Source organism: Bos grunniens, chromosome 18 (genome assembly GCF_055505025.1).
Source record: "Bos grunniens cultivar Pamir isolate PY7600 chromosome 18, Bosgru_T2T1.0, whole genome shotgun sequence".
NCBI lineage: Eukaryota > Metazoa > Chordata > Mammalia > Artiodactyla > Bovidae > Bos > Bos grunniens.
In genome coordinates, this window is record NC_141182.1 from 63,177,996 (window position 1) to 63,203,652 (window position 25,657).

Below are 25,657 nucleotides of genomic sequence, written 5' to 3' on the forward strand. Positions count from 1 at the left end.
GATCTGCTCTGTACAGCACCATAGCACCTGGCCGCAGGACGCTACTGAGCACTTGAAATGTGGTGGGTGTGACTGAAGAATTGAATGCTTTACTTCATATATGTGTAGAGTCATTGTACCACGTGCCTGGGGAACTACTTTATCCGCCACTGCGGATCCAGACTGAGGGGGATCTTGTTGTCATGTTTCTACCCCTGGAACCCAGCACCCTCAGTGCACACGGCTGGGAAAGGTTGAGGGGGCTTCCCCAATGGCTCAGTGATAACGAATCTGCCTGCCAATGCAAGAGACATGAGAGACATGGGTTCAGTCCCTGGGTCAAGAAGATCCCCTCGAGAAGGGAATGGCAACCCACTCCAGTATCCTTGCCTAGAGAATCCCATGGACAGAGGAGCCTAGCAAGCTACACACCATCCATGGGTTCACAAAGAGTTGGACATGACTGAATCGCCTTAGCACGCACACACGCAGCTTCACGTGGGTAGTACATGTGATATTCACACTGGATATCTCAAACAGGATATACTTCATCTTTTTAAAGGCCATCTAGCATTTTTTTTTAATTTTTATTTTATTTTTAAACTTTACATAATTGTATTAGTTTTGCCAAATATCGAAATGAATCCGCCACAGGTATACATGTGTTCCCCATCCTGAACCCTCCTCCCTCCTCCCTCCCCATACCATCCCTCTGGGTCGTCCCAGTGCACTAGCCCCAAGCATCCAGTATCATGCATCGAACCTGGACTGGCATCTCGTTTCATACATGATATTTTACATGTTTCAATGCCATTCTCCCAAATCTTTCCACCCTCTCCCTCTCCCATAGAGTCCATAAGACTGTTCTATACATCAGTGTCTCTTTTGCTATCTCGTACACAGGGTTATTACCATCTTTCTAAATTCCATATATATGCATTATTATACTGTATTGGTGTTTTTCTTTCTGGCTTACTTCACTCTGTATAATAGGCTCCAGTTTCATCTAGCATTGATTTTATTATTCCTCATGGAAAGCATTTTATTTTAAATACAGCAGTATGCACATGTCAATCTTAAACTTCCAATCTATCTCTCCCCCCACCCTTCCCCTCCGTAACTCTAAGATTGTTCTCTAAGTCTACAAGTCTGTTTCTGTCTTGTATTACTGAATAGACATTTTATTTTTTTTAACTGAATAATTTGAAGAATCAGCTGGCAAATTTTTTATGCTTTATTGGAATTTTAGAAAAAGTAGGATGATCATAGTAACCTACCCAGATGGGTGATTGATTATACCTTCTCCCCAAATGGTGAGATAGATAAAATGTAGTCCTAAAATAGCCAGGAGATTACTAAGAGGTTGCGGGATTTTTTAAGACAATCCTATAATTCTTGGACTGCACTGTTACCTCAGAGTTGCTGGGCTGCTTTGGAGGAGGAGGAGTGTCCATGGAGGAACCCCTTAAAAAAGAGATCTAAGTCCTCAATTTGTAACACTCTATGTGCTCACAGCCTGGGGCCAGGTCAGGGCTCAGCATGGTCTTGGTTTACATTGAATTCTTCATAGATAATGGGCTCTGTGAAGGGGTGCATGTGACTCAGGGGAGCAGGAGTGAACAGTCTCTCGGAGAGGGTCCTGAGGTTCAAGTGGGCGTATATCACATCTTCTGCTGCAGGATCCTGAGAGAAAGGAGGTGTAAATGATCGACTGAGATGTGATCTTCGAAGGCTGGGGCATTGGGCATTGGAAGGGCTCAGGCTATGGCAAGGGTTTGGCCTGGGAGGACTCACCTCGCCGTTCACTGTTTGGCCTTCATTGGGCTCTCCTTCCATGTTGGCAACATCTGCGAATGGAAGAGAGTCAAGGCTCTTCAGGGTGGAGGCAGTTATTTCAGACCTCCGTATCTTTGATGGGGATATCAAAGCCAGAAAAAGGCAGGGGTATACCCCAGGTGTAGAGACTGTCTACTACACACACACACACACACACACACAACCATATACAAGCCCAGCCATTCACGGACTGTCTCATGAACCTGTGCAAACCCATGGACCCATCCTATGTCTTCTGTTATGGACCATCCTTTTCTGTGTAACAGCAGATTCCCAAGATCATGTAGGGAATAAGAACAGATGGCTGTGGTTGAAGGGAAGAACAGGGTTTGGAATGTCCCTGGTGGCCCGGGGATTAAGACCCCCACCCCCCATCCAGTGCAGGGGCCGCGGGCTCTATCCCTGGTGGGAGAACTATGATCCCACCTGCCTTGAAGCAACTAAGCCCCACGTGCTTCACCTGCTGAGCCCACGAGCTCTGCAGCCTTGAACTGCACCCCAGCTCCACAATGAGGATCCCCCATGCTGCAGCCAAGACCTGATGCAGCCAAGAATAAATCAACACATATTTTCATAAAAAGAACAGAGTTCCATGGGTCTCTGGAAGATGTTCCATCTGGGATCTCAACACCAGAAATCAGTTTTTAACCTACAGGAAGTGAAAACTCCATTCTCTCCTATGAGTCCACCTCCCACTGGGTCAGATGATGCTGAGCTCACCACCTTCAGACTTACGATTTTGGGTAGAAAACCAGTAACAGACAAGAGCAGCGAGGATGATGCTGGTAGAGGTGAAGGCTATGACAAGCCCAAGGAAAATGTACCATGTGCTGGAGTGTTTTTGAGGAAGCAGTGATTCTACCAACAAGCAAAAGGAAGAAAATCTGGTTATTTGTTGAGTAGGCTGTGTGCCTACACACTGGATTTATTGTATCCTTGTGTCAAACTGTCAGCATCTGTCAACCTGATCAGTTATGGTCTCCACTTTCCAGGAGGTACCAAAGCATCCAGGAGAGATGCTAGCAGTGGATAAAGTAAAGAGGCTGTGCAAGACCAGCTGAGGTCTGAATCAAGGTCTCCTGGGCATCGAAGCAGTTATTGTCTGCTGCCCCGTATGACAAGCCATGGCATTTTTGCAAGAATGGAGACCATGTTAATCCACAATACATTTCCCCTTCATCCACATAGACCTGTAATGGAATCCTCAAGAAGACACGACACTTATATATCTGAACTGTGGAATGTTTAGTTCATAAAACACTAACATAGAAATAACACATATTTAAGGTGCTCCCTAAAATTCTCCCCTTTTTGCCCCACATTCATTTCCAAAGATCCTGGTGGAGGGAAGGTAAGCATCTCCCTTAAGCATGGGATCAGGTCACTCTGACTCACTTTGTCCAGTTTAGAAATTCCCAGTCACAGAGCATGAGAAGCTCAATGCCCCCTGTGGGTCTCCTGCAGACCATGGTCTCAAATGCTAACTTAACAGGGACGTTGAGGAGCCCAAAGTCACAGAGCTGGGAGGTGGCAGAGCCAACACTCACACAGGAACCCTCTGTCTTCTCAGAAATTTGCTGAGATAGGAGACCATCTTGCTTACCTTCTGTGGTATGTGGATCCATGGTTGATGGGCAAGTACTTGTAGTGGATCCTAGGAGAAAAAAGACAGGGGTGAACAAGTAACCTTCCTCATACTGACTGAATGAGGACTATTCTTTCTGGAAGGTTGACCTCCTGGCTGTCCTTGACTCTGTCATCCCTCAGAGCATTACTGATGGGATGAGGGGAGACCTTCTGGCTCCTCCCTGTGAATGCATTGAGTAGACCCTCCATCCTGGAGATGTGATGGTAGAAGGATGTGGAAGGATATGCCTGGTGGTGAAAGACAGCTGTATGCTAGAGACATTCTCTCTGCTCCAGGAATGAATGTCTATGCTCCTTAATTGGGAAATCACCTGTATGTCAGAGCTGCTTCAGAGAAAAGACTAAGAGCAAGGAGCCAATGCAATCTCTGATCTTCCCAAATCAGCCCAGCCTCTCCTCCCCCTGGGTCTACCCTGACCTTTTTCTTTATTGCCTGGATAGACAGGATTCCGATGTGGAGCATCCATACTGGAGGTGGAAGAGGATTGAGATCCCATCTACCATCTCTCTTCCTCTCTGGTTCTCATTGCCTCCATTTCTCCAGAAGCCCTAACATTCCCCTAACACCAGCACAGAGCCTAGAGGTAGAGCTCAGTGATAGAGTAAGATGTTATGGAAAAACCCAAATGGACTTCTTGGCCAACGCAATGTGATTTAGTGCATTGTGAAGCATGGGAATCTTATTGGGGTTCTGGAGACAAGAATATTGAAGTGGGTTGCCATTTCCTCTTCTAGAGGAATACGTGTTGTCTAAACTCTTCACTATGACCCGTCAGTCTTGGTGGCCCTGCACGACATGGCTGATAGCTTCATTGAGTTACACAAGCCCCTTCACCAGGACAAGGCTGTGATACATGAAGTGGAGATAGTGAAGGACAGAGGAGTCTGTTGTGCTGCAGTCCAGGGGGTCGCAAAGAATTGGACACAGCTTAGTGCCAGCAAGCTGGAACAGCAACAAGAAAGCATGGGCCAGGAAGAGGTTCCTCACCTGTGACAGACAGGAACAGTGGGTCGCTGGAGTCTGACCACGAGTAGGGAGAGTGAGTGAAGGAGCCGTAGCACCTGTAGACACCGCTGTGGGCTGGGGTTCCAGGACCCAGAGGGAACTCTGCCTGGAGTGCTCCATGGGGGCTCTGCCCTCCAGCAAGTGGGCACTCAAGGTTCTCCCCATCCCTGAGCAGATGGAACTGGTCAAAGGTGCTTTTGGAGCTGCAGACCAAGGTCACGTTCTCTCCTGACCTCACCACGGGGCCCCCCTGGGCTGAGAGAGAGGGTTTCTTGGACAGACCTGGAAGGAGGAGACCCTCATCTTAGAGCACAAAGTAACTCTAGTCCTAAGTATAGGACTAAAGCCGGAAGTGTGCAACAAGAGAAGCACTGCAGTGAGAAGGCCGCCCACTGGCAGGAGAGAAAGACCCACAGTAACAGATACCCAGCACAGGCAAAAATTCAAACATAACTCTAAATACGGGTGTCATTTAAAATCCTTTTAAAAAAAATAAATAATTTTTAAAATGGAGTGTCATTTAATATCCTTTTTTTTATAATCTGTTTCCAGAACTGATATTTTAAAAAATTTTTTAATATAAATTCATTTATTTTAATTGGAGGCTAATTACTTTACAATATTGTATTGGTTTTGCCATACATCAACATTAATCTGCCATGGGTGTACAAGTGTTCCCCATCTTGAGCCCCCCTCCCACCTCCCTACCCATACCATCCCTCTGGTCATCCCAGTGCACCAGCCCTGTATCCTATATCATGTATCATGAGCATCCTGTATCATGCATTGAACCTGGACTGGCGATTCGTTTCTTATATGATATTATACATGTTTCAATGCCATTCTCCCAAATCATCCCACCCTCGCCCTCTCCCACAGAGTCCAAAAGACTGTCTATACATCTGTGTCTCTCTTGCTGTCTCACATACAGAGTTATCGTTACCATCTTTCTAAATTCCATAGATATGCATTAGCATACTGTATTTGTGTTTTTCTTTCTGGCTTATTTCACTCTGTATAATAGGCTCCAGTTTCATCCACCTCATTAGAACTGATTCAAATTTATTCTTTTTAATGGCTTAGTAATACTCCATTGTGTATATGTACCACAGCTTTCTTATCCATTCACCTGCTGATGGACATCTAGGTTGCTTCCATGTCCTAGCTATTATAAACAGTGCTGCGATGAACACTGGGGCACACGTGTCTCTTTCAATTCTGGTTTCCTCACTGTGTATGCCCAGCAGTGGGATTGCTGGGTTGTATGGCATTTCTATTTCCAGTTTTTTAAGGAATCTTCACACTGTTCTCACTAAAGTCAGGACCAAGACAAGGGTGCCCACTTTCAGCACTACTATTCAGCATAGCTTTGGAAGTTTTGGCCACAGCAATCAGAGCAGAAAAAGAAAAAAAAGGAATCCAAATTGGAAAAGAAGTAAGACTCTCACTGTTTCCAGATGACATGATCCTCTACATTGAAAACCCTAAAGACTCCACCAGAAAATTACCTGAGCCAATCAAGGAATACAGTAAAGTTGCAGGATATAAAATCAACACACAGAAATCCCTTGCATTCTTATACACTAATAATGAGAAAATAGAAAGAGAAGTTAAGGAAACAATTCCATTCACCATTGCAATGAAAAGAATAAAATCCTTAGGAATATACCTACCTAAAGAAACAAAAGACCTATATATAGAAAACTATAAAACACTGGTGAAAGAAATCAAAGAGGACACAAATAGATGGAGAAATATATCTGTGGTCATGGATCGGAAGAATCAATACAGTGAAAATGAGTATACTACCCAAAGCAATCTATAGATTCAATGCATTCCTATCGAGCAATCAAGGGTATTTTTCTTTTTTTTTTTTTAATTTTATTTTATTTTTAAACTTTACATAATTGTATTAGTTTTGCCAAATATCAAAATGAATCCACCACAGGTATACATGTGTTCCCCATCCTGAACCCTCCTCCCTCCTCCCTCCCCATACCACAGAGCTAAAACAAATAATTTCACAATTTGTATGGAAATACAAAAAACCTTGAATAGCCAAAGCAATCATGAGAAAGAAGAATTGAACTGGAGGGATCACCCTGGCTCACTTCAGGATCTACTACAAAGCCACAGTTATCAAGACAGTATGGTACTGGCACAAAGACAGAAATATAGACCAATGGAACAAAATAGCCCAGAGATAAATCCACACACCTATGCACACCTTATCTTTGACAAGGGAGGCAAGAATATACAATGGAGAAAAGACAATCTCTTTAACAAGTGGTGCTGGGAAAAATGGTCAACCACTTGTAAAAGAATGAAACTAGAACACTTTCTAACACCATACACAAAAATAAACTCAAAATGAATTAAAGATCTAAACGTAAGACCAGAAACTATAAAACTCCTGGAGGAGAACATAGGCAAAACACTCTCCGACATAAATCACAGCAGGATCCTCTATGACCCATCTTCCAGAATATTGGAAATAAAAGCAAAAATAAACAAATGGGACCTAATTAAAATTAAAAGCTTCTGCACAACAAAGGAAACTATAAGCAAGGTGAAAAGACAGCCTTCAGAATGGGAGAAAATAATAGCAAATGAAGCAACTGACAAAGAATTAATCTCAAAAACAGACAAACAGCTCCTGCAGATCAATTCCAGAAAAATAAAGGACCCAATCAAAAAATGGGCCAAAAAGAACTAAACAGACATTTCTCCAAAGAAGACATACAGATGGCTAACAAACACATGAAAAGATGCTCAACATCACTCATTATCAGAGAAATGCAAATCAAAACCACAATGAGGAACCATTTCATACAGTCAGAATGGCTGCTATCCAAAAGTCTACAAACAATAAATGCTGGACAGGGTGGGGAGAAAAGGGAAACCTCTTACACTGTTGGTGGGAATGAACACTAGTAATATCCTTTTTAAAAAAAATATATATATGTATATGAATAGCTGAATCATTCTGTTGTACAACAGGAATTAACAACATCTTAAATCAACTAAACTTCAAGAAAAATAAATAAGAAAAAATAGATTTAAAAAATCAACCAAATTGGGCTGCTCTTGAAATACCATGTTTTCTGATGGTCCCAGCAGTAGTTAGTATGTAACCTGGGACCATCAGAAAACATGGTATTGACCCAGAAGCAGACATTATGGAGTGGAAATTGCCAGAATCTCACAGGATCTTTGACCACCTCATTCTTAAGGGAGTGTTCAGTGCTGTCCTGCACAACCCCAGGGGCTGGACATGACTCCTTAGTGGGAGGGTTGGAGGGACCACTCCCCCCTCTTTGTGCAGAAGGATGCATTAAACCACAAGGCTGAGCAACTTCAGGGTGTCAACCTCCATCTCGATCACCCAGGGGCCAGACTGCAAGGGTGTCTGGTACCACAGTGTGCTGCTGACAGAGCAAGGGAGCTCTGATATGAAAGTGGGAAACCAACCCCTTAACCAACCATGGTTGGCTGCCTGAATGGGGAATTGCCTGTGTCCCTGCTCTTGTACATTTTTCTCCATTGATCATTCTTTCACATTCTTGCTCCTTCACTCTCTCACCAGCTGTGTCTTCTCCTTAGCACATGGCAGGGGCTCTGTTCTCTTTTCCCTTCCGCTTTCACACCTCCTCTCTCTCTGGTTTGTTCCATCTCCCGAGTGTGAGTGTATCTGCATGCCTGTCATTCTCTCCCGGTACCGATGCTGGACTAGACACCAGTCCATCTGTGACACAGAGAGCAGAAGGGACTGGTCTGGCCACACTCACCTGTGATGACGATGTCCACAGGATCACTGGGAGCTGACCACTCATAGGGGGAGTGGCTGAGAGAGCCGTAGCATCTGTAGGTGCCTGCACTCGCCAAAGTCATGGGGCCAATGACGAAGTCAGCTGGGGCATGCCCACGAGTGAGCATCTCTCCACGTCTCTGGAAATGCCCTGTGCTGTTTTCTTGGTGCAGGATAAATTTGTCCAACAGCGGTGAGTGACAGCGGAGCGTCACATTCTCTCCTGCACGCACGAGGGGGCTGGGGTGGGCTGAGATGGAGGGTTTTGTGGACACACCTAGGAGCAAAGAGCTTGTGAGCTTCAGTGAGTCACCACACCTCAGCGCTCCCCCTGACATCTGAAGGTGTGAAAAATGTCCCCGTGAACCATCAAAGTCAATTACCCTTCCTGTGTGTTTTGTTGCATTTTCTTTAGCCTTGTTCTCGGGCTGTGGCTCATGCTTTTCTCTTTCTCTTTGCTCAAGACCTCCAGCCTCTTTTGTGTTTATTCTACACTGTTTAGCTGTTGGATCTGCTCTCAGCTTTATGCATGCATACTCAGACACTTCAGTCCTGTCCAACTCTCTGCAACCCCATGAACCATAGCCTGCCAGGCTCCTCTGTCCACAGGATTCTCCAGGCGAGAATACTGGACTGGGTTGCCATGCTCTCAGCTTCATCCTGTCCCTAATATGTGTGGTGGGGAGCTGGGTCATTCTGACGATGCATTCCCTGGCTCTGTTCACACTCATCTAGAATGTGGCTGATGACTGGCAGGAGATTGGAAAGGAGGTGGAGAAAAAAGGGAACATTTCCCCATCTGTGACCCCACCTCATGCCTCTGGAGACATTCCTGGGACTCCTCCCTGGGGCTCCAGCTCCTTCATATGGGATTACAGCTCCCTATTGGGTGGCAGGTGTTGGATCAGGGTCGTTCCCCATCCTCCCTGGTGGCAGGCAGTAGCAGCATCCTGTCTAACTAATGCCTAGGGAGGCTCCTCCTTCCTTTGCCGGAGCACCCCATCTATTCAACACCCTGAGTTTAAACTCTCAGAGTGGGTTCTCATTCCTGGTTCATTCCTGGCTGGAAATCCTGAGTAAATCTTCGACCACGTAAGGAACTTGGACCTAGGATGGGATTGCCTGCATAGACGGCTGTCCAGGGCTGGGCTGGACCCCTCCTACCTGTGACCACAATCTGCAGGGGGTCACTGCTTCTGGAAAACACAGGGAGAGACCTGGATAATCCGGAACATGTGTAGGACCCGGCATGTTCTCTGGTCACCGGGCCAAGGGTGAAGGTGTTGAAATGATTTCCATGGAGCTCGGGCAAACTGGTCCCATCTGTTTTGAACAGTCTGAATCTCTTAAGTGGAGAACGGAAGTGACACTGAAGAGTCACAGTCTGTCCTAAGGGAACCATGGGGCTTGGCCAGGCTGACAAAGAGGGCTTGTCATATTCACCTAGGAGAGAAGGAGGCACAGGTTTTGAGAGGAAAATAGGAATGGTTCCCTCTCCCCCACTGGTCTTGTTGGAGTGCTTCCCCTTCAATTCTTCCAAGGCACCAACCCTAACGTGCATCACCCTGATACTCAAGGACACCCAGGGCTCGGGGACAGACAGAGACACAGTCAACCCAGGACAGACATCACAGAGATTCTAAGAATATGATTCTCAGCAGTGATTCTTATCAGGAGAAGAACTCCTTGGGTTGACAAAATGTTGAAAACTCTCTCAGAACAGAAAACACTAGGATTCCTGGGTGGTCTGGTCATTAGGACTCAGCACTTTCTCTGCCAAGGGCCTGGGTTGAATCCCTAATCATGGAACTGAGATCCTGCATGCTGTGTGATGCAGGCAAAAGAAAACACCACAAAAAAACTGACACATGGAAAAAAGGGAGAGGGCTTCCCTGTTGGATTTGTTGTAGCTCAAACGGTAAAGAAACTTCCTACAAGGCAGGAGAGCAGGGTTCAGTCCCCAGGTAGGGAAGACCCCCTAGAGAAGCAAATGGCAATCCCATCCAGTATTCTTGCCCGGAGAATCCCATGGACAGAGGAGCCTGGTGAGCTACAGTCCGTGGGGTCGCAAAGAGTTGGACATGACTGAGCGACTAACAGTAACACAGGTAACAAGTGAAAAAGCCACTTGACTGAAAAGAAGGAAATAAAGCTTGAACGTGGCTCCTTTGTTAGCTAACCTACATCAAATGTGTGACAAGATCCAGGTGGCCCTGCCTGATGAGCAGACCCTTCCCTGGGGTCCAGTCCAGTGGGCGTCCTGCAGATCCTGTTGTTAAGGGCCGGTTGGTGATGCCATGAGCCACCTTGTAGGGGAGGGTCTGTGAGGTACAGCCACTTGCTCCCCTCTCATGATAGAAATGGCACTCAGTGGGCCTAGGTCCCAGCTCCCAGACTTCACACTGTGCCTTCAGGTCCAGAGTCCAGAGCTGGGCTAATCTCTGGGGAGAGTGAAGATGACTATCAAGGCCAATAGGAGGACCAGGGATCCACAGGGCACACGGCTCTCACTGTACTCACAGGGGTCTCACCCTGATCCCCCAGTGTCATCTGCCTCAGCCCCAACTGCCCTTCTCAACAGAGAAATAAGGGATGGGGAGGACTCACCCACAGCTGCCCAGATCCTGAGACTTACACAGAACCCTAGGAAAAAAAACTACATCAGAGATGGCTTGTCTCCATAGACCCCATGCTCTTTGCTCCCTCATGCAGGGAATCTGGTCAGTGATGCAAGGACCCCCCGATTTCCACCATAACCCTCTCCAACCGTGTCTTTCTGGACTCACCGAGACTCAGGAGGCTGAGGAGTGTGGGGCACATGGCTCTGCTTCTGTGAGACAGGAGGCAGAACTGAGCAAAGCTGACAGAGTCACAGGATGCGGAAGACGGGCGGTGTTGTCGGTACAGTCAGCCTGGCTCATGTCACATGGGAAGATGGCCAGCCTCTTCTCATGCCACGGATGGAACTCTGACTTGAGCCGCATCACGGAGCACACCTCATGACCCGAGCATCACTTTTTGTTTCCCTGAACACTGTAAACCTAAGAGGATTCAGACAGATCTCGCTGCCTTTAGGAAGTAGAAACGGCGATTCAGTGTATACCATGCAGGATGCTTTTCCCAAGCCATTTATAAATCTCATTAACCTCAACTCTTTGCAGAAGAGAAATCACATGTTCCCACCTCGTGTGTCAGGCTCAGTGCAGGTTGCCAATTAAAGACTCATTAATAGAGACTTTTATTCTGCATTCTTATGAGAGGACCAGACTTGCAAATTATGGTTCCTTGAAAATACTTAAATATTCTACATTGTAATATGTGTGATTAAGAAACTAACTGTGTTAGTTTCAGGTATACAACAAAGTGACTCAGTTATACATGTACATGCATCTATTGCTTTTCAAGTTCTTTTCCCACTTAGGTAGTTACAGAATATTAAGTAGAATTCTCTGTTTTATGCAGTAGGTCCTTGTGGTCATGCATTTTTAATATAGCCGTGTGTATATGTCAGTCCCAAACTTCCAATCTAAGCTCCCCCTGACACTATCCCACCGAGTAACAGTAAGTTCATTCTCTGTGAGTCTGTTTTGTAAATAAGCTCATTTTTTTAGATGTCACAAGTAAACAATATCATGTGATATTTGTCTTTCTCTGACTCTTCCTCATCTGAAATTATTTCGTGACTGTGAGTGGAAACTTTGCACACACAACACTCTCTCTGTCTCGCTCCCTTCCTCCCTTTCCAATCCAAGGGCCACACATGTACACAAGATAACGTGTGTAAAGATGACTGTGGCGTTTTTTTGGGAGGGGGATTTATTCTGCCTGAAAAGGTGGACAATCTTGCTTACTAGATACTCAGATGAACACAAAATATGTCAAGTAGAGATTTCCAAGCTCCAGAATGCTTGAGTGAGGGGTGTGTCCACAGCAATCAACTCCTAACTGGGACAAAATGGCCCAGCTGTTTCAGGACTCCAAGGGCAGACATACACCCAGTACAGCTGTTGTTCATAGACAGGAAAGAGCCTCAGTAAGGGCAGCGATTCCACACCATTTTGCTGGTGGTGGGGGTCATTAAGATTAGTGATGCTTCGTAAGTAATAAATCTGGTCTCCTCTTGATCATTGTGTATGTAATGGAGTAACAGTACAGTCACCCTTCTTAAAATTTCCTCTTATTTACTTAATATCATGTTACAGAATTGATCTGTGTTCTTTGTCATTTCAGTTTGTGCATTTTTACTGCCATGTAATGTTTCATTGCAGATATAGAAACCACATATTTTTAAAAATTTTTTAAAAATTATTGAAGTATAGTTCATTTCTGCTGTACAGCAAATTGATTCAGCTTGACATATATATTCTTTTCCATTATGATTTATGCCAAGATACTGAATAAAATTCCCTGTGCCATACTGTAGGACCACATTCTTTATCCATTCTATGTATAAATAGATTTCATCTGCTAATTCCAAGCTCCAGTCCTTCCCTCCTTGGAAACCACAAGCCTGTTCTCTGTGTCTGTGAGTCTGTTCCTGTTGCATTGATATATTCCTTTTCGATTCCACATATAGGTGATATCACAGAAAATTGTCTTTCTCTTTCTGTCTACTTCACTTAATATGTTAAACTCCAGGTTCATCCATGCTTCTGCAAATGGCATGATTTCATTTTTTTAATGTCTGAGTGGTATTCCATTCTCTGTGTGTATAAGCATATACATCTTCTTTATCCATTCATCTGTCGATGGACAATTAGGCTGTTCCCATGTCTTGGCTATTGTAAGTTTTGCTGCTATGAACATAGGGGTGCATGAATCTTTTCAAGGTATAGGTTTTTTTCGAGATATATGCTCAGGACTTTAATTGTTGGATCATATGGAAACTCTGCTTTACTTATTTTGAGGAACTTTCATACTGTTTTCTACAGTGGCTGCACCAGTTTCCACTCCCCCAACAGTGTAAGAGGGTTTCCCTCTCCTCCATACCCTCTCCAGCATGTTATTCATCAACCGTCTAATGATGGCCATTCTGATCGGTATGAGGTGGTACCTCCTTGCAGTGTCGATTTGCCTTTCTCTACTAATGAGCAATGCTGAGCATCTTTTCATATGTCTGTTGGCCATCTGCGTATCTTCTTTTAAAAAACAGATATCAATTGTGAGAGCGACGTCTACGGATTTTGTCTAAAATGAACGACACCTCTGCTAATGTCTCATGAATGAGCTCTGAGTCCAACCTCACGATGTTTGTCAAGGGACAGAGTAATGAGGTGTTCAGGAAAGGAATAGTGACTTTATTTGGAAAGCCAGCAGACCAATGAGATCATGAACTTGTGCCCCAAAGAATCATCTTACCTGAGTTAGGTGGGCTTTTTGAGGAGTGAGAGGGATGGTCAAACAGTGTTTACTGAATGTGAAATAACCCTAGCCCGTGGGGAAGAAAATTCCAAGGAGAAGAGAGAACAATACAGATTAAATATCCACACGTGAACTCACACTTACACACACACCCTAAAAGAGGAGGAGGTGTGGCTGGTTGTTGCAGTGTTTTAATTAACTAATTAATGGCTGTGCTGGGTCATCAATCTGCGCACAGGCTTTCTCTATTTGCAGGAAGTGGGGCTGCTCTTTGCTGTGTGCAGGGTCTCTCATCACCGTGGCTTCTCTTGTTGTGGAGCACCTGCTCTAGGCATGTGGGCTTGTGGCCCACGGGCTGAACTGCTCCAAGGCATGTGGAATCTTCCCATTCCCAGGATCGGGCCCGTGTCCCCCACATAGGCAGGCAGATTCCCAATCAGTGGACCACCAGGGAAGTCCTGTTGCAAGCTTTGTTTCCCCTTAATTAATTAATTAAATTTAAATTTATTTAATTAGAGGCTAATTAGTTTACAATATTGTATTGGTTTTGCTATACATCAAAATGAATTCGCCACAGCTGTACACATGTTCCCAATACTGAGCCACCCTCCCATCTCCCTCCCCATACCATCCCTCTGGGTCATCCCAGTGCACCAGCCCCAAGCATCCTGTATCCTGCATCAAACCTGGACTGGTGATTCATTTCTTATATGATATTATACGTGTTTCAATGCCATTCTCCCAAATCGTCCCACCCTCACCCTCTCACACAGAGTCCAAAAGACCGTTCTATACATCTGTGTCTCTTTTGCTGTCTCGCATACAGGGTTATCGTTACCATCTTTCTAAATTCCATATATATGCGTTAGTATACTGTATTGGTGTTTTTCCTTCTGGCTTACTTCACTCTGTATAATCGGCTCCAGGACAATTACAGTACTGTGATGGCTTCTGCCATACATCAACATGGATCAGCCATAGCTATACTTATGTCCCTTCCACTGCGGAAATCTTTTAGTTCTGGAATCCTTTGTTCTTGAAGCTGTCCTGCATGGACAAGCCCCTGACAAGACAAAAGGTTCTGTCTGTTCTGCCACTTTTATCTCTATATGAATGGGAAAGTGTCATACGTTTTAAGTTCAGAGCCTTGAGAATAGTTTAGGCCCTCAGTCGTGTTTGACTCTTTGTGATCCCATGGGCTGCAACCTGCCAGGCTCCTCTGTCCATGGGGGTTCTCCAGGCAAGAATGCTGGGGTGGGTTGCCATTTCCTTCTCTGGGAGATCTTCCCAACTGAGGGGTTGACTCAGGTCTCCTGCGTTGCAGGCAGATTCTTTATCCTCTGAGTCACCAGGAATGCCCACCAGTAACATAATGCGATTCAGTATTTCCTCCCTCAATTAACATTGCCATTGTTTTCTATTTACTTTAACTTGGACATGGTGGGATTTGGGCATCATGCTTTCACTATAAGTGTAGCATAACACTGATGTGGAATATACCATAAATTTAAAAATAGAAGTATGAATACAATGCTAGATTTTTAATTTTTAAAAAAGATATGCAACAAGCAACAAAGATTTACTGTATAGCATGGGGAACTATAGTCAATATCTTGTAATAACATAAAATGGAAAATAATCTGAAAAATAATGTATGCATATTTCTATAACTGAAATTCACCTTGCTGTGCGCCTGAAACATTGTAAGTCAACTACTTCAATAAAATATGTATACAATGAGATTAAAAATAGAATCAGTGAAATAAATAAATTTTAAAATAAAATGAAGATAATAAAGTCACTCAGTCGTGTCTGACTCTTTGTAACCCTATGGACTGTAGGCTGGCAGGCTCCAATGTTCATTGTATTTTCCAGGCAAGAATACTGGAATGCATTGCCATTTCCTTCTCCAAATAGTGCAGGCCAACTGCAGCATACTCCCTGATGGTCTGTGTACTCACTCACACATTCCAACTCTGCATACGGTGTATTCACATGGAAACCCTGAGCTGCCCAAAAGAGTCTCAGCCCAGATGGTGAGTTTGTGAAAGGTCCCTGGAAGGAAGTCAGAGGCTGAGTCCAAGGACTTCCTCACCCGTCACTCCCCAGCTCAGCTCAGGAGCCCTTCCAGGTTTCACCAGCATCACTCTAGAATCCCAGTGCCCTGACCTTGCCCTCCACCAAGTTCCTGGGACTCAAGTGAGATATGGGTCCCAGGAGACACGGGAGAACACACCTGCATGGTTCAGGGTCCCTTGGCCCAGATTCAGCCCTGGAAGTGAGAGATTTGCCACCAAAAGCTTGGGCTGATTCTCTTAAATAAGGATCCCTGGCCCCTCCAGCTGCCCGAGCCCTGTGGTTCCCGTGAACTGGGGGCAGGGTGGGTGTCCTGTGCCCTCCTGCGGTCCCCTCCCTGCCCTGCACATCTGGCCAAGGAGGAGAAGCTCAGAGAGGATGGAAGGCATGTCTGCAGCTCTGAGCACCCAGCTGCTCCTGTCCCTGCCCTGTACAGGTGAGGAGACCATGGGGCCCTAGAGGACAAACAGGATATGGTTCCTGGGGGCCTGCTGCCACCCCTTGGGGTTCCCACAGCCGTGGACTCACAGCAGGGGGTGGCCCCTCCGTGGACCCAGTGCCAATGTCTCCAGGCAGGGCTCAGGAGGAATCTCAGCCCAGACCTGAGGTCTCAGGTCTTTCTCTTTCTGCCCAGTCTGACCGCCTGCTCTAGAGGGTGGGACCCAGCTTCTCGTCCTGAGTCAGCGTGGACAGTCTGGCTCCAACTAGGACTCATAAGTTTATTTTCCTAGTCCCCTCCAGAAGTGGAATTTACTTCTCGTCTTCGGTCAGTTCATAAATTATTTTTTTTTTTGGAAATTTTATTTTATTTCATTCTTTTTTTCCCACTTACTTAGATTTTATTTGATTTTTTCCACACTGTTTCATCGTCTTCTGGACATAGATATGTGAATATCGTGTTAGATTTATAATTAGGTATTTCATTTTTTGTTGCTATTGTAAATGGTGTTTTTTAAAATTTCAGTTCTAAATACCTGGAACAAACACAATATTTTTTTTCAACTTTACAATATTGTATTGGTTTTGCCATACATCAGCATGAATCCGCCATGGGTATACACATGTTCCCCATCCTGAACCCCCCTCTCATACCTCCCTCCCCATACCATCCCTCTGGGTCATCCCAGTGCACCAGTCCCAAGCATCCTGTATCATGCATCAAATCTGGACTGGCAATTTGTTTCTTATATGATATTATACATGTTTCAATGCCATTCTCCCAAATCATCCCACCCTCGCCCTCTGCCACAGAGTCCAAAAGACTGTTCTACACATCTGTGTCTCTTTTGCTGTCTCACATAGAGGGTTATTGTTACCATCTTTCTAAATTCCATATATATGCGTTAGTATACTGTATTGGTGTTTTTCTTTTTGACTTACTTCACTCTGTATAAGAGGTTCCAGTGTCATCCATCTCATTAGAACTGATTCAAATGTATTCTTTTTAATGTCTGAATAATACTACATTGTGTATATGTACCACAGCTTTCTTATCCATTCGTCTGCTGATGGACATCTAGGTTGCTTCCATGTCCTGGCTATTATAAACAGTGCTGTGATGAACATTTGGGTACACGTGTCTCTTTCAATTTTGGTTTCCTCAGTGTGTATTCCCAGCAGTGGGATTGCTGGGTCGTATGGCATTTCTATTTCCAGTTTTTTAAGGAATCTCCACACTGTTCTGCATAGTGGCTATACTAGCTTGCATTCCCACCAACAGTGTAAGAGGGTTCCCTTTTCTCCACACACTCTCCAGCAGTTATTGCTTGTAGACTTTTGGAAAGCAGCCATTCTGATATGGAATTTACTTCTCATCTTCGGTCAGTTCATAAATTATTGCACCTACTGTGTACCAGGCATTGGTGCCACACAGCAGAAATACACCCATGACCCAGGTAAACCCATCTTCTATAGTTGGTTGAAGAATTCAGATTCTGCAGAATGGGGCATCAAATACTACCATTGAAAGATTTTTTTAAAAGAAGATATATGAGAATAACAGGGGTTCAGGTCTACACTGTGAACATTCAGAAAAATGAAGATCATGACGTTTGGTCCCCTCACCTAAAGGCAAGAAAGAAAACAATGGATAATTAGGGGAAAATGGAAACAGTGACAGTAGCAACACAGGGAGCCCCAGACTATCTTCACTTTAAGTGATCTTGACATTTCTTGGTAAAAGAGTTCTTGGGCAGTTTAGTTCTAAGCCAGGAGAGACATCACACACAGAGAGCTCAATGAGCAGCTAAGGCTCCTTGGAGCTTGATTTTCACCCCATTTGCCACTCAGTTCACACTGGCGTCCTCATGGTGTTATCCTGTTCAGCCCTCCACTTGGTTAAACCAACCCACATTGTGTCAATAGGTGATAACTTAAAAGGCCCAAGATTCTCAAATCCTTGGCTTTGGTGAAGAGAAGCAAAAAAGACAAAACATGCAAATATCGATGGATTAACACAACATATGCAAAGCCTCCCTGGGGCAAGTGTTCTCTCTGCAGCCCTCAGTGATCTGGAGTAGAATCCTCTGTGATGATGGGACTTTTTAAACATCTGCTCTGTCCAGCACCATGGCACCTGGCCACATGATGCTCCTGAGCACTTGAAATGTGGTGGGTGTGACTGAAGAACTGAATGCTTTACTTCCTATACGTGTACAGTCATTGTCTGTACCACGTGGCTGCGTAAGTACTTTATTGGCCAGTGCAGATCCAGACTGAGGGGGATGTTGTTGTCCTGTTTGTATCCTTGGAACCCCAGCACCCTCAGTGCACATGGCTGTGAAAAGGTTGAGGGGCCTTCCCCGATGGCTCTGGGGTAAAGAATCTGCCTGTCAGTGCAAGAGACATGAGAGACATGGGTTCAATCCCTGGGTCAAGAAGATTCCCTCGAGAAGGGAATGGCAACCCACTCCAGGATTCTTGCCTGGAGAATCCCAGGCACAGAGGAGTCTAGCGAGCTACACAACCTCATGGGTTTGAAAAGAATTGGACATGACTAAATCGACTTAGCATGCAGACACACAGCCTCATGTGGCAAGTGGCCCCACAATGGATGTCTTAAACAGAATATACTTCATCTTTTTATTTGGCCAACTTGCATTGCTTTTGTTATTGTTTCATGGAAAGGATTTTGTTTAAAATATAGCAGTGTGCACATGTCAATCTTAGACTTCCAATCTATCTCTCTCCTCATCCATCCCCTCTGTAACTCTAAGTTTGTTCTCTAAGTCTACAAGTCTGTTTCTGTCTTGTAAACAAGTTCATTTTGTAAAATTTTGGCTTTCTTTTATTTTAAACTGAATAATTTGAAGACTTAACTTGCAAATTTTTATGCTTTACTGGAATTTTCGAAAAAGTAGGATGATCATGGTTAGCTACCCAGTATGTGCAATTGATTAGAATAACTTCTCCCAAAAGGTTACATAGTTAAAACAGAGTATTAGAACAGCCTGGGGATTACTAAGAGGTGTGGGATTTTTGGAGATGATCCTATAATTGTTTTACTCCACTGTTCTCCTCAGAGATGTGGGGCTGCTTTGGAGGAGGAGTGCCCATGGAGGAACCCCTTTAAAAAGAGATCTAGCTCTTTATAACACTCTCAAAGGATGTGCTCAAAGGATGGGGCCAAGTCAGGGTCAGCATGGTCTTGGTTTATATCAAATTCCTCATAGATACTGGTCTCAGCGAAGAGCTGCACGAGGCTCAGGAGTGAACACTGTCTCAAAGAGAGTCCTGTGGTTCAAGTGGGTGAATATTACATCCTCTGCTGATGGGTACTGGAAGGATGAAGATGTGAATGATGGAATGAAATGTGACCTTCAAAGGCTGGGGCATTGAGCATTGGAGGGGCTCGGGCTATGGCAAGGGTTTGGGCAGGAGGACTCAGCTTGCCATTCACTGTTCTGTCTTCTTTGGGCTCTCCTTCCATGATGGCAAAATCTGTGAATGGAAGAGAGTCAAGGCTCTTGGGGTGGGGGCTATTCTTCTAGACCTCCATATCTTTGGTGGGTCATCAAAGCCAAAATAAGCAGGGGTGTGCCCCAGGTTGCTGAGTCTGTCTACTCCACTAAATTAAAAAGGAAAAATCCCATATATGAGCCCAGCCACTGACAGATTCTCTCAGGAAACTGTTGAAACCCAAGAAGTCCATCCTACATCTTCTGTTATGGACCATTCTCTAAAGCATATCAGCAGATTCCCAAGATCATCAAGGGGAGAAGAACAGATTGCTGTGGTTGAAGGGACGAACAGGCCTTGGAATGTTCCTGGTGGCCAAGGGATTAAGAGTCAACCTTCTAGTGCAGAGAGTGTGGGTTCTATCCTGGGTGGGAGAACTGAGATCCCACATGCCTTGAAGCAACTATCCTCAATGCTGCAACAGCTGAGCCCGCGAGCTCTGGAGCCTTGAACTGTACCCCAGCACAGCAGTGAGAATCCCCCATGCTGCAGCTGAGAGCTGATGCAGCTAAGAATAAATTAACACATATTTTCATGAAAAAAAAAAAACAGGGTTCCATAGTTGTCTGGAAGATATTCATTCAGGGAGTAAAACAATGGAAATCAGTTTTTAACCTACAGAAAATGAAAATGCCATTCTCTGCTATGAACCCACCTCCGATAACTGGGTCAGATGACGCTGTGCTTCCTTCCTTCAAACTTACGTTTTTGTGTAGAACACCAGTGAGAGTTTGGCTCTTCATACTTACTTTATGGGTAACCAGTGACAGACAAGAACAGTGAGGAAGATGTTGGTATAGATGAAGGCTACAGAGAGCCTAAGGAGAAGGTGCAGCTGGCTGGAGTGGCCTTGAGGAAGCCGCGTTTCTGCCAACAATCAAACAGAAGAAGATCTGGTTATTCATTGAATACACCCTGCCCCTGCACACAGGAGTTATTGTATCCTTGTGTCAAAGTGTGTCAGCAGTTTTCAACCTGATTAGTATAGTCTCCACTTCCCAGGAGGTACCAAAGCATCCAGGAGAGATGTTAGCAGTGGATGAACAAAGAGGCCATGGAAGACCAGCAGAGGTCAGAAACCAGGTCCCCCAGGCATTGATGCAGTTTTTCTCTGCTGCCCCATATGACAAGGCATGGTGACTTTGCATGAATCGGGACCACTTTAATCCTCCATATATTTCCCCCTCCATCCACATATACCTGGAATGGAATCCTCAAGAAGACACGACACTTTTATTTCTGTCTGTGGAATGTTTCATTCATAAAACACTAACAGAGGAATAGCACATAATTAAGGTGCTCCCTAAAAATTTCAGCTTGTCCGCTTGCTTCATTCCTTAAGATCTTGGTGGAGGGAGGGGAAGAATCTCCCTTAAGTATGGGGTCAAGTCACTCAGTCTCGCTTTGTTCAATTTAGAAATTCCCAGTTCCAGAGAATGAGGAACTCAATGCCCACTCTGGTTCTAATATAGACCATGGTCTCAAATGCTGGCATGACAGGGATGTTGAGTCCAAAGTCACAGAACTGGGAGGTAGTAGAACCAACAGAACCCCCTATCTTCTAAGAAATTTGCTGAGATAGGAGACCGTTTTGCTTACCTTCTGTGATGTGTGGATCCACGGTTGATGGGCAAGTACTTGTAGTGAATCCTAGAGAAAAAAGCCAGAAGGAGTGAACAGTAACCTTCCTTGCCCCACCAAAGGAGGACTCTTGTTTCTGGAAGGTTGACCTCCTGCATTTCTCTGACTCTGTCATTCTCTGACTCTGTCATCTCTCAGAGCACTGATGGGGGAGGGGAGAGCTTCTGGTCCCTCACTGCGAATGCATTGAGTAGACCCTCCATCCCGTAGAAGAGATGGTGGAAGGAGGTGGGAAGGATATGCCTGGCGATGAAAGGCAGCTGTAAGCAAGAGACATCCTCTCTGCTCCAGAGGATCAATGCTCCTTAATTGGAAAATCACCTGTATGTCAGAGGTGCTACTGGGAAAACACTAAGAACAAGGGGCCAATGCAATCCTGATCCTCCCGAATGAGCCCAGCCTCTCCTCCTCCTGGGTCTAACCTAACCCTTTTCTTTATTTGCCTGGATAGACAGGACTCTGATGTGGAGCATCCATACAGAAAGTGGAGGAGGGTTGAGATGCTATCTACCATCTCTCTTCCTCTCTGGTTCTCATTGCCTCCGTTTCTCCAGAAGCCCTAAGGTCCCCTGATGCCAGCACGGAGACCTTGACATAGAGCTCAGTGATACAGTAAGATATGGAAAAAGCAAACTGCATTTTGGGCCACCGCACTGTGATTTAGTGTATTGTAAAGCATGGGACTCTTCATGGGTTCTCCAGGCAAGAATACTGGAATGGGTTGACATTTCCTCCTCCAGGAGACCATGTATTGTCAGGACTCTTCACTATGACCCGTCAGGCTTGGGTGGCCCTGCATGACTGGCTCACAGCTTCATTGAGATATGAAGGCCCCTTCACCACTACAAGGCTGTGATCCATGTGGAGGAGAGAGTGAAGGACAGAGGAGTCTGTCATGCTGCAGTCCACAGGGTAGCAACATAGCGACTGAACAGGAAAAACAAAGCAGGGGTCAGGAAGAGGTTCCTCACCTGTGACAGACAGGAACAGTGGGTCACTGGAGTCTGACCATGAGTAGGGAGAGCAAGTGAAGGAGCCGTAGCACCTGTAGACCCCGCTGTGGGCTGGGGTCCCAGGACCCAGAGGGAACTCTGCCTGGAGGGCTCCGCGGGGGCCCCGCCCCACAGTGAGCAGGGCCCAAGGTTCTGCCCCTCCCTGAGCAGATGGAACTGGTCAAAGGCGCTCTTGGAGCTGCAGACCAAGGTCATGTTCTCTCCTGACCTCACCACGGGGTCCCCCTGGGCTGAGAGAGAGGGTTTCTTGGACAGACCTGGAAGGAGGAGACCTTCATCATAGAGCACAAAGTAACTCTAGTCCTAATATAGGACTAAAGCCCAAAGTGCCATAAGAGAAGCTCTGTAATGAGAAGGCCACCAACCGCCAGGAGAGAAAGCCCCACAGTAAGGGATAGCCAGCACAGTGAAAACTTCAGAAATAACTTTAAAAATGGAGTGTCATTGAAAATCCTTTTTTAAAAAAAAATAAATTTTAAAATGGGTTGTTATTTAATATCCTTTTTTAAAGAAAGAATATATGTATATGAATAACTGAATCACTCTGTTATACAACAGGAATTAACATCTGAATTAAGCTAGACTTCAACAAACGTAATAAGATAAAATAAACTTTAAAAATCAACCAGACATGCCGTTCTCTTGAGATAAACAGACTACTAACTAAATAAATAGACTGCTGCTGCTGCTAAGTCATTTCAGTCCTGTCCAACTCTGTGCGACCCCATAGCTGGCAGCCCATCAGGCTCCCCTGTCCCTGGGATTCTCCAGGCAAGAACACTGGAGTGGGTTGCCATTTCCTCCTCCAATGCATGAAAGTGAAAAGTGAAATAAACGGACTAAATAAACAGATAAACAGATAAACTAAACAGACTAAATAAACAGATAAACTAAATAAACTAAATAAACAGATTAAATAAACAGACTACTAACCACTGCTGGGGACCATCAAAAACATGGCATTGACCCAGAAGAGATTATGGAGTGAAAATTGCCAGAATCTCATTCGATCTTTGACCACCTCTTTCTTGAGGGCATGTTCAGCGCTGCCCTGTGCATCCCCAGGGGCTGGAAGGGACTCTTTAGCAGGGATAGTTAGAGGGACCATTCCCCGCCTCTTTCTGCAGAAGGACGCGTTAAACCCTGAGGCTGAGCAACGTCAGGGTGTCAACCTTCATCTCGATCACCCAGGGGCTGGACAGCAAGGGCGTGTGATACCACAGTGTGCTGCTGAAAAGAGGAAGAGAATTATGACATGAAAGCAGGAAACCAACCCCTTAACCAACCATCGTTGGCTGCCTGAGCAGGGAATTGCCCAGGTTCCTGCTCTGGTACATTTTTCTCCGTTGGTCGTTCTTTCATGTTCTTGCTCCTTCACTCTGTCACCGGCTGTGTCTTCTCCTTAGCACATGGCACGGACTCTGTTCTCTTTTCCCTTCTGTGTTCACACCTCCTCTCTCTGGTTTGTTCCCTATCCCGAGGTGTGAGCATCTCTGCACGCCTGTCATTCTCTCCCAGTACTGATGCTGGACTGAACACCAGACCTTCTGTGACACAGAGAGCAGAAGGGACGTATGGCCACACTCACCTGTGATCACGATGTCCACAGGGTCGCTGGGGGCTGACCACTCATAGGGAGAGAGTCTGAGAGAGCTGTAGCATCTGTAGGTGCCCACACTTGCCAAAGTCATGGGGCCAATGACGAAGTCAGCTGGGACATCCCACCAGTGAGCATCTCTCCACATCTCTGGAATAGCCTTGTGCTGTTTTCTTGGTGCAGGATAAACTTGTCAAACAACACAAGTGAGTGACAGCGGAGGGTCACATTCTCTCCCCCTGCACAAGGGGCCCTGGGTGGGCTGAGATGGAGGGTTTTGTGAACACACCTAGGAGCAAAGAGGTTGTGAGCTTCAGTGAGTCAACCCAACTTAGCCCTTCCCCTGACATCTGAAGATGTAAAACTCCTCCCTATTTTCCAGCGGAGCCAGTTACCCTTCCTGTGTGTTTTGTTGTATTCTCTTTAGCCTTGTTCTCAGGCTCTGGCTCACACTTTTCTTTCTGACTCATGTTTCACTTTGCTCAAGACCTCCAGCCTCCTCTGTGCTCATTCTAAGCTCTTTAGCTGTTGGATCCGCTCTCGGGTTCGTGTGTGCATACTCAGTCACTTCAGTTGGGTCAGACTCTGTGCATCCATGGACTGTAGCCAGCCAGGCTCCTCTGCCCATGGGATTCTCCAGTTGAGAATACTGGAGTGGGTTGCCATGCTCTCAGCTTCATCCCATCCCTAATATGCGTGGTGTGGGCTGGGGTGGGTCTGAGGATGCATACCCTGGCTCCCTTCACACTCATCTAGAATGTGGGTGATAACTGCAGGACGTTGAGGTGGAGGTGGAGAAAAGGGAACATTTCCCCACCTGTGATCCCACCTCATGCCTCTGAGACATTCCTGGGACTCCTCCCTGGGGCTCCAGATCCTTCAAATGGGATTACAGCTCCCTACTGGGTAGCAAGTGCTGTTCAGGGTCATGCCCCATCCTCCCTGCTGGCAGGCAGTGGCAGCATCCTGTCTAACTCATGCCTAGGGAGTCTCCTCCTTCCTGTGTTGGGGCACCCCATCCCTCTATTCAACACCCTGAGTTTAAACTCTCAGAGTGGGTTCTCTTTCCCTGGGTGGCTGGGAATCCTGAGGAAGTCTTGGGCTGCACTGGCAAGTGGACCTAGGGTAGGATTGTCTGCAGGCACAGATATACTGGGCTGGGCTGGACCTCTCCTACCTGTGACCACAATTTGCAGGGATTCACTGGGTGCAGACCATGGGCTCCAGAACACATACCAGGACCTGGCATGTTCTCTGGTCACCAGCTCAAGGGTGAAGTTGTTGAAATAATGTCCCTGGAGCTCAGGCAAACACCTTTCCCCATCTATTTTGAACAGTGTGAATCTCTGAAGTGGAGAATGGAAGTGACACCAAAGAGTCACAGTCTGTCCTAAGAGAACCACGGGGCTCGGTCAGGCAGACAAAGACAGCTTCTCATATCTACCTAGAAGAGAAAGAGACACAGGCTTTGAGAAGAAAATAGGAATGGTCAGCTCTCCCCACTGCCCTCGTGGGTGGGCTCTGCCTTTAATTCTTCGAATTCTCCTCCCCTAAAGTGCATCACCCTGATGCTCAAGGACACCTGGGGCTTGGGGACAGACAGACACAGTAAATTCAGGACAGACATCATGGAAATTCTCAGGACATGGGTTGACAAAATGTTGAAACCTTTCTCTCAACACAAAAAAACGGGATTCCTGGGCGGTCCAGTGGTTAGGACTTGGCACTTTCTCTGC

At 45.7% G+C, this 25,657-nt stretch overlaps 1 protein-coding gene and 1 pseudogene across 4 annotated transcripts; both read right to left on the reverse strand.

Moving 5' to 3' along the window:
• Nucleotides 1–545: 545 nt before the first annotated feature.
• Nucleotides 546–11,112, reverse strand: LOC147354673 (putative killer cell immunoglobulin-like receptor like protein KIR3DP1). Of its 3 annotated transcripts, XM_086354586.1 has the most exons (9): nucleotides 11,063–11,112; nucleotides 10,884–10,919; nucleotides 9,441–9,719; nucleotides 8,257–8,553; nucleotides 4,451–4,750; nucleotides 3,419–3,469; nucleotides 2,551–2,673; nucleotides 1,774–1,826; nucleotides 546–1,662 (listed from the first exon to the last, which is right to left on the reverse strand). In XM_086354586.1, exons 1-9 carry the CDS (start codon nucleotides 11,094–11,096, stop codon nucleotides 1,507–1,509), a joined length of 1,329 nt encoding a protein of 442 aa, XP_086210712.1. In that variant the 5' UTR covers nucleotides 11,097–11,112; the 3' UTR covers nucleotides 546–1,506. The 3 variants fall into 3 exon arrangements, with proteins under 3 accessions (XP_086210712.1, XP_086210711.1, XP_086210713.1); XM_086354585.1 differs by lacking the exons at nucleotides 9,441–9,719; nucleotides 10,884–10,919; nucleotides 11,063–11,112 and having other exon boundaries at nucleotides 8,257–9,314; XM_086354587.1 differs by lacking the exons at nucleotides 4,451–4,750; nucleotides 9,441–9,719; nucleotides 10,884–10,919; nucleotides 11,063–11,112 and having other exon boundaries at nucleotides 8,257–8,952.
• Nucleotides 11,113–17,141: 6,029 nt separating this feature from the next.
• On the reverse strand, nucleotides 17,142–25,548 carry LOC147354674 (putative killer cell immunoglobulin-like receptor-like protein KIR3DX1; annotated as a pseudogene). The gene is made up of 6 exons (XR_015144971.1): nucleotides 25,425–25,548; nucleotides 25,099–25,365; nucleotides 23,913–24,210; nucleotides 21,270–21,320; nucleotides 20,420–20,537; nucleotides 17,142–17,777 (listed from the first exon to the last, which is right to left on the reverse strand). The product of XR_015144971.1 is annotated as a putative killer cell immunoglobulin-like receptor-like protein KIR3DX1 (transcript).
• Nucleotides 25,549–25,657: the final 109 nt, after the last annotated feature.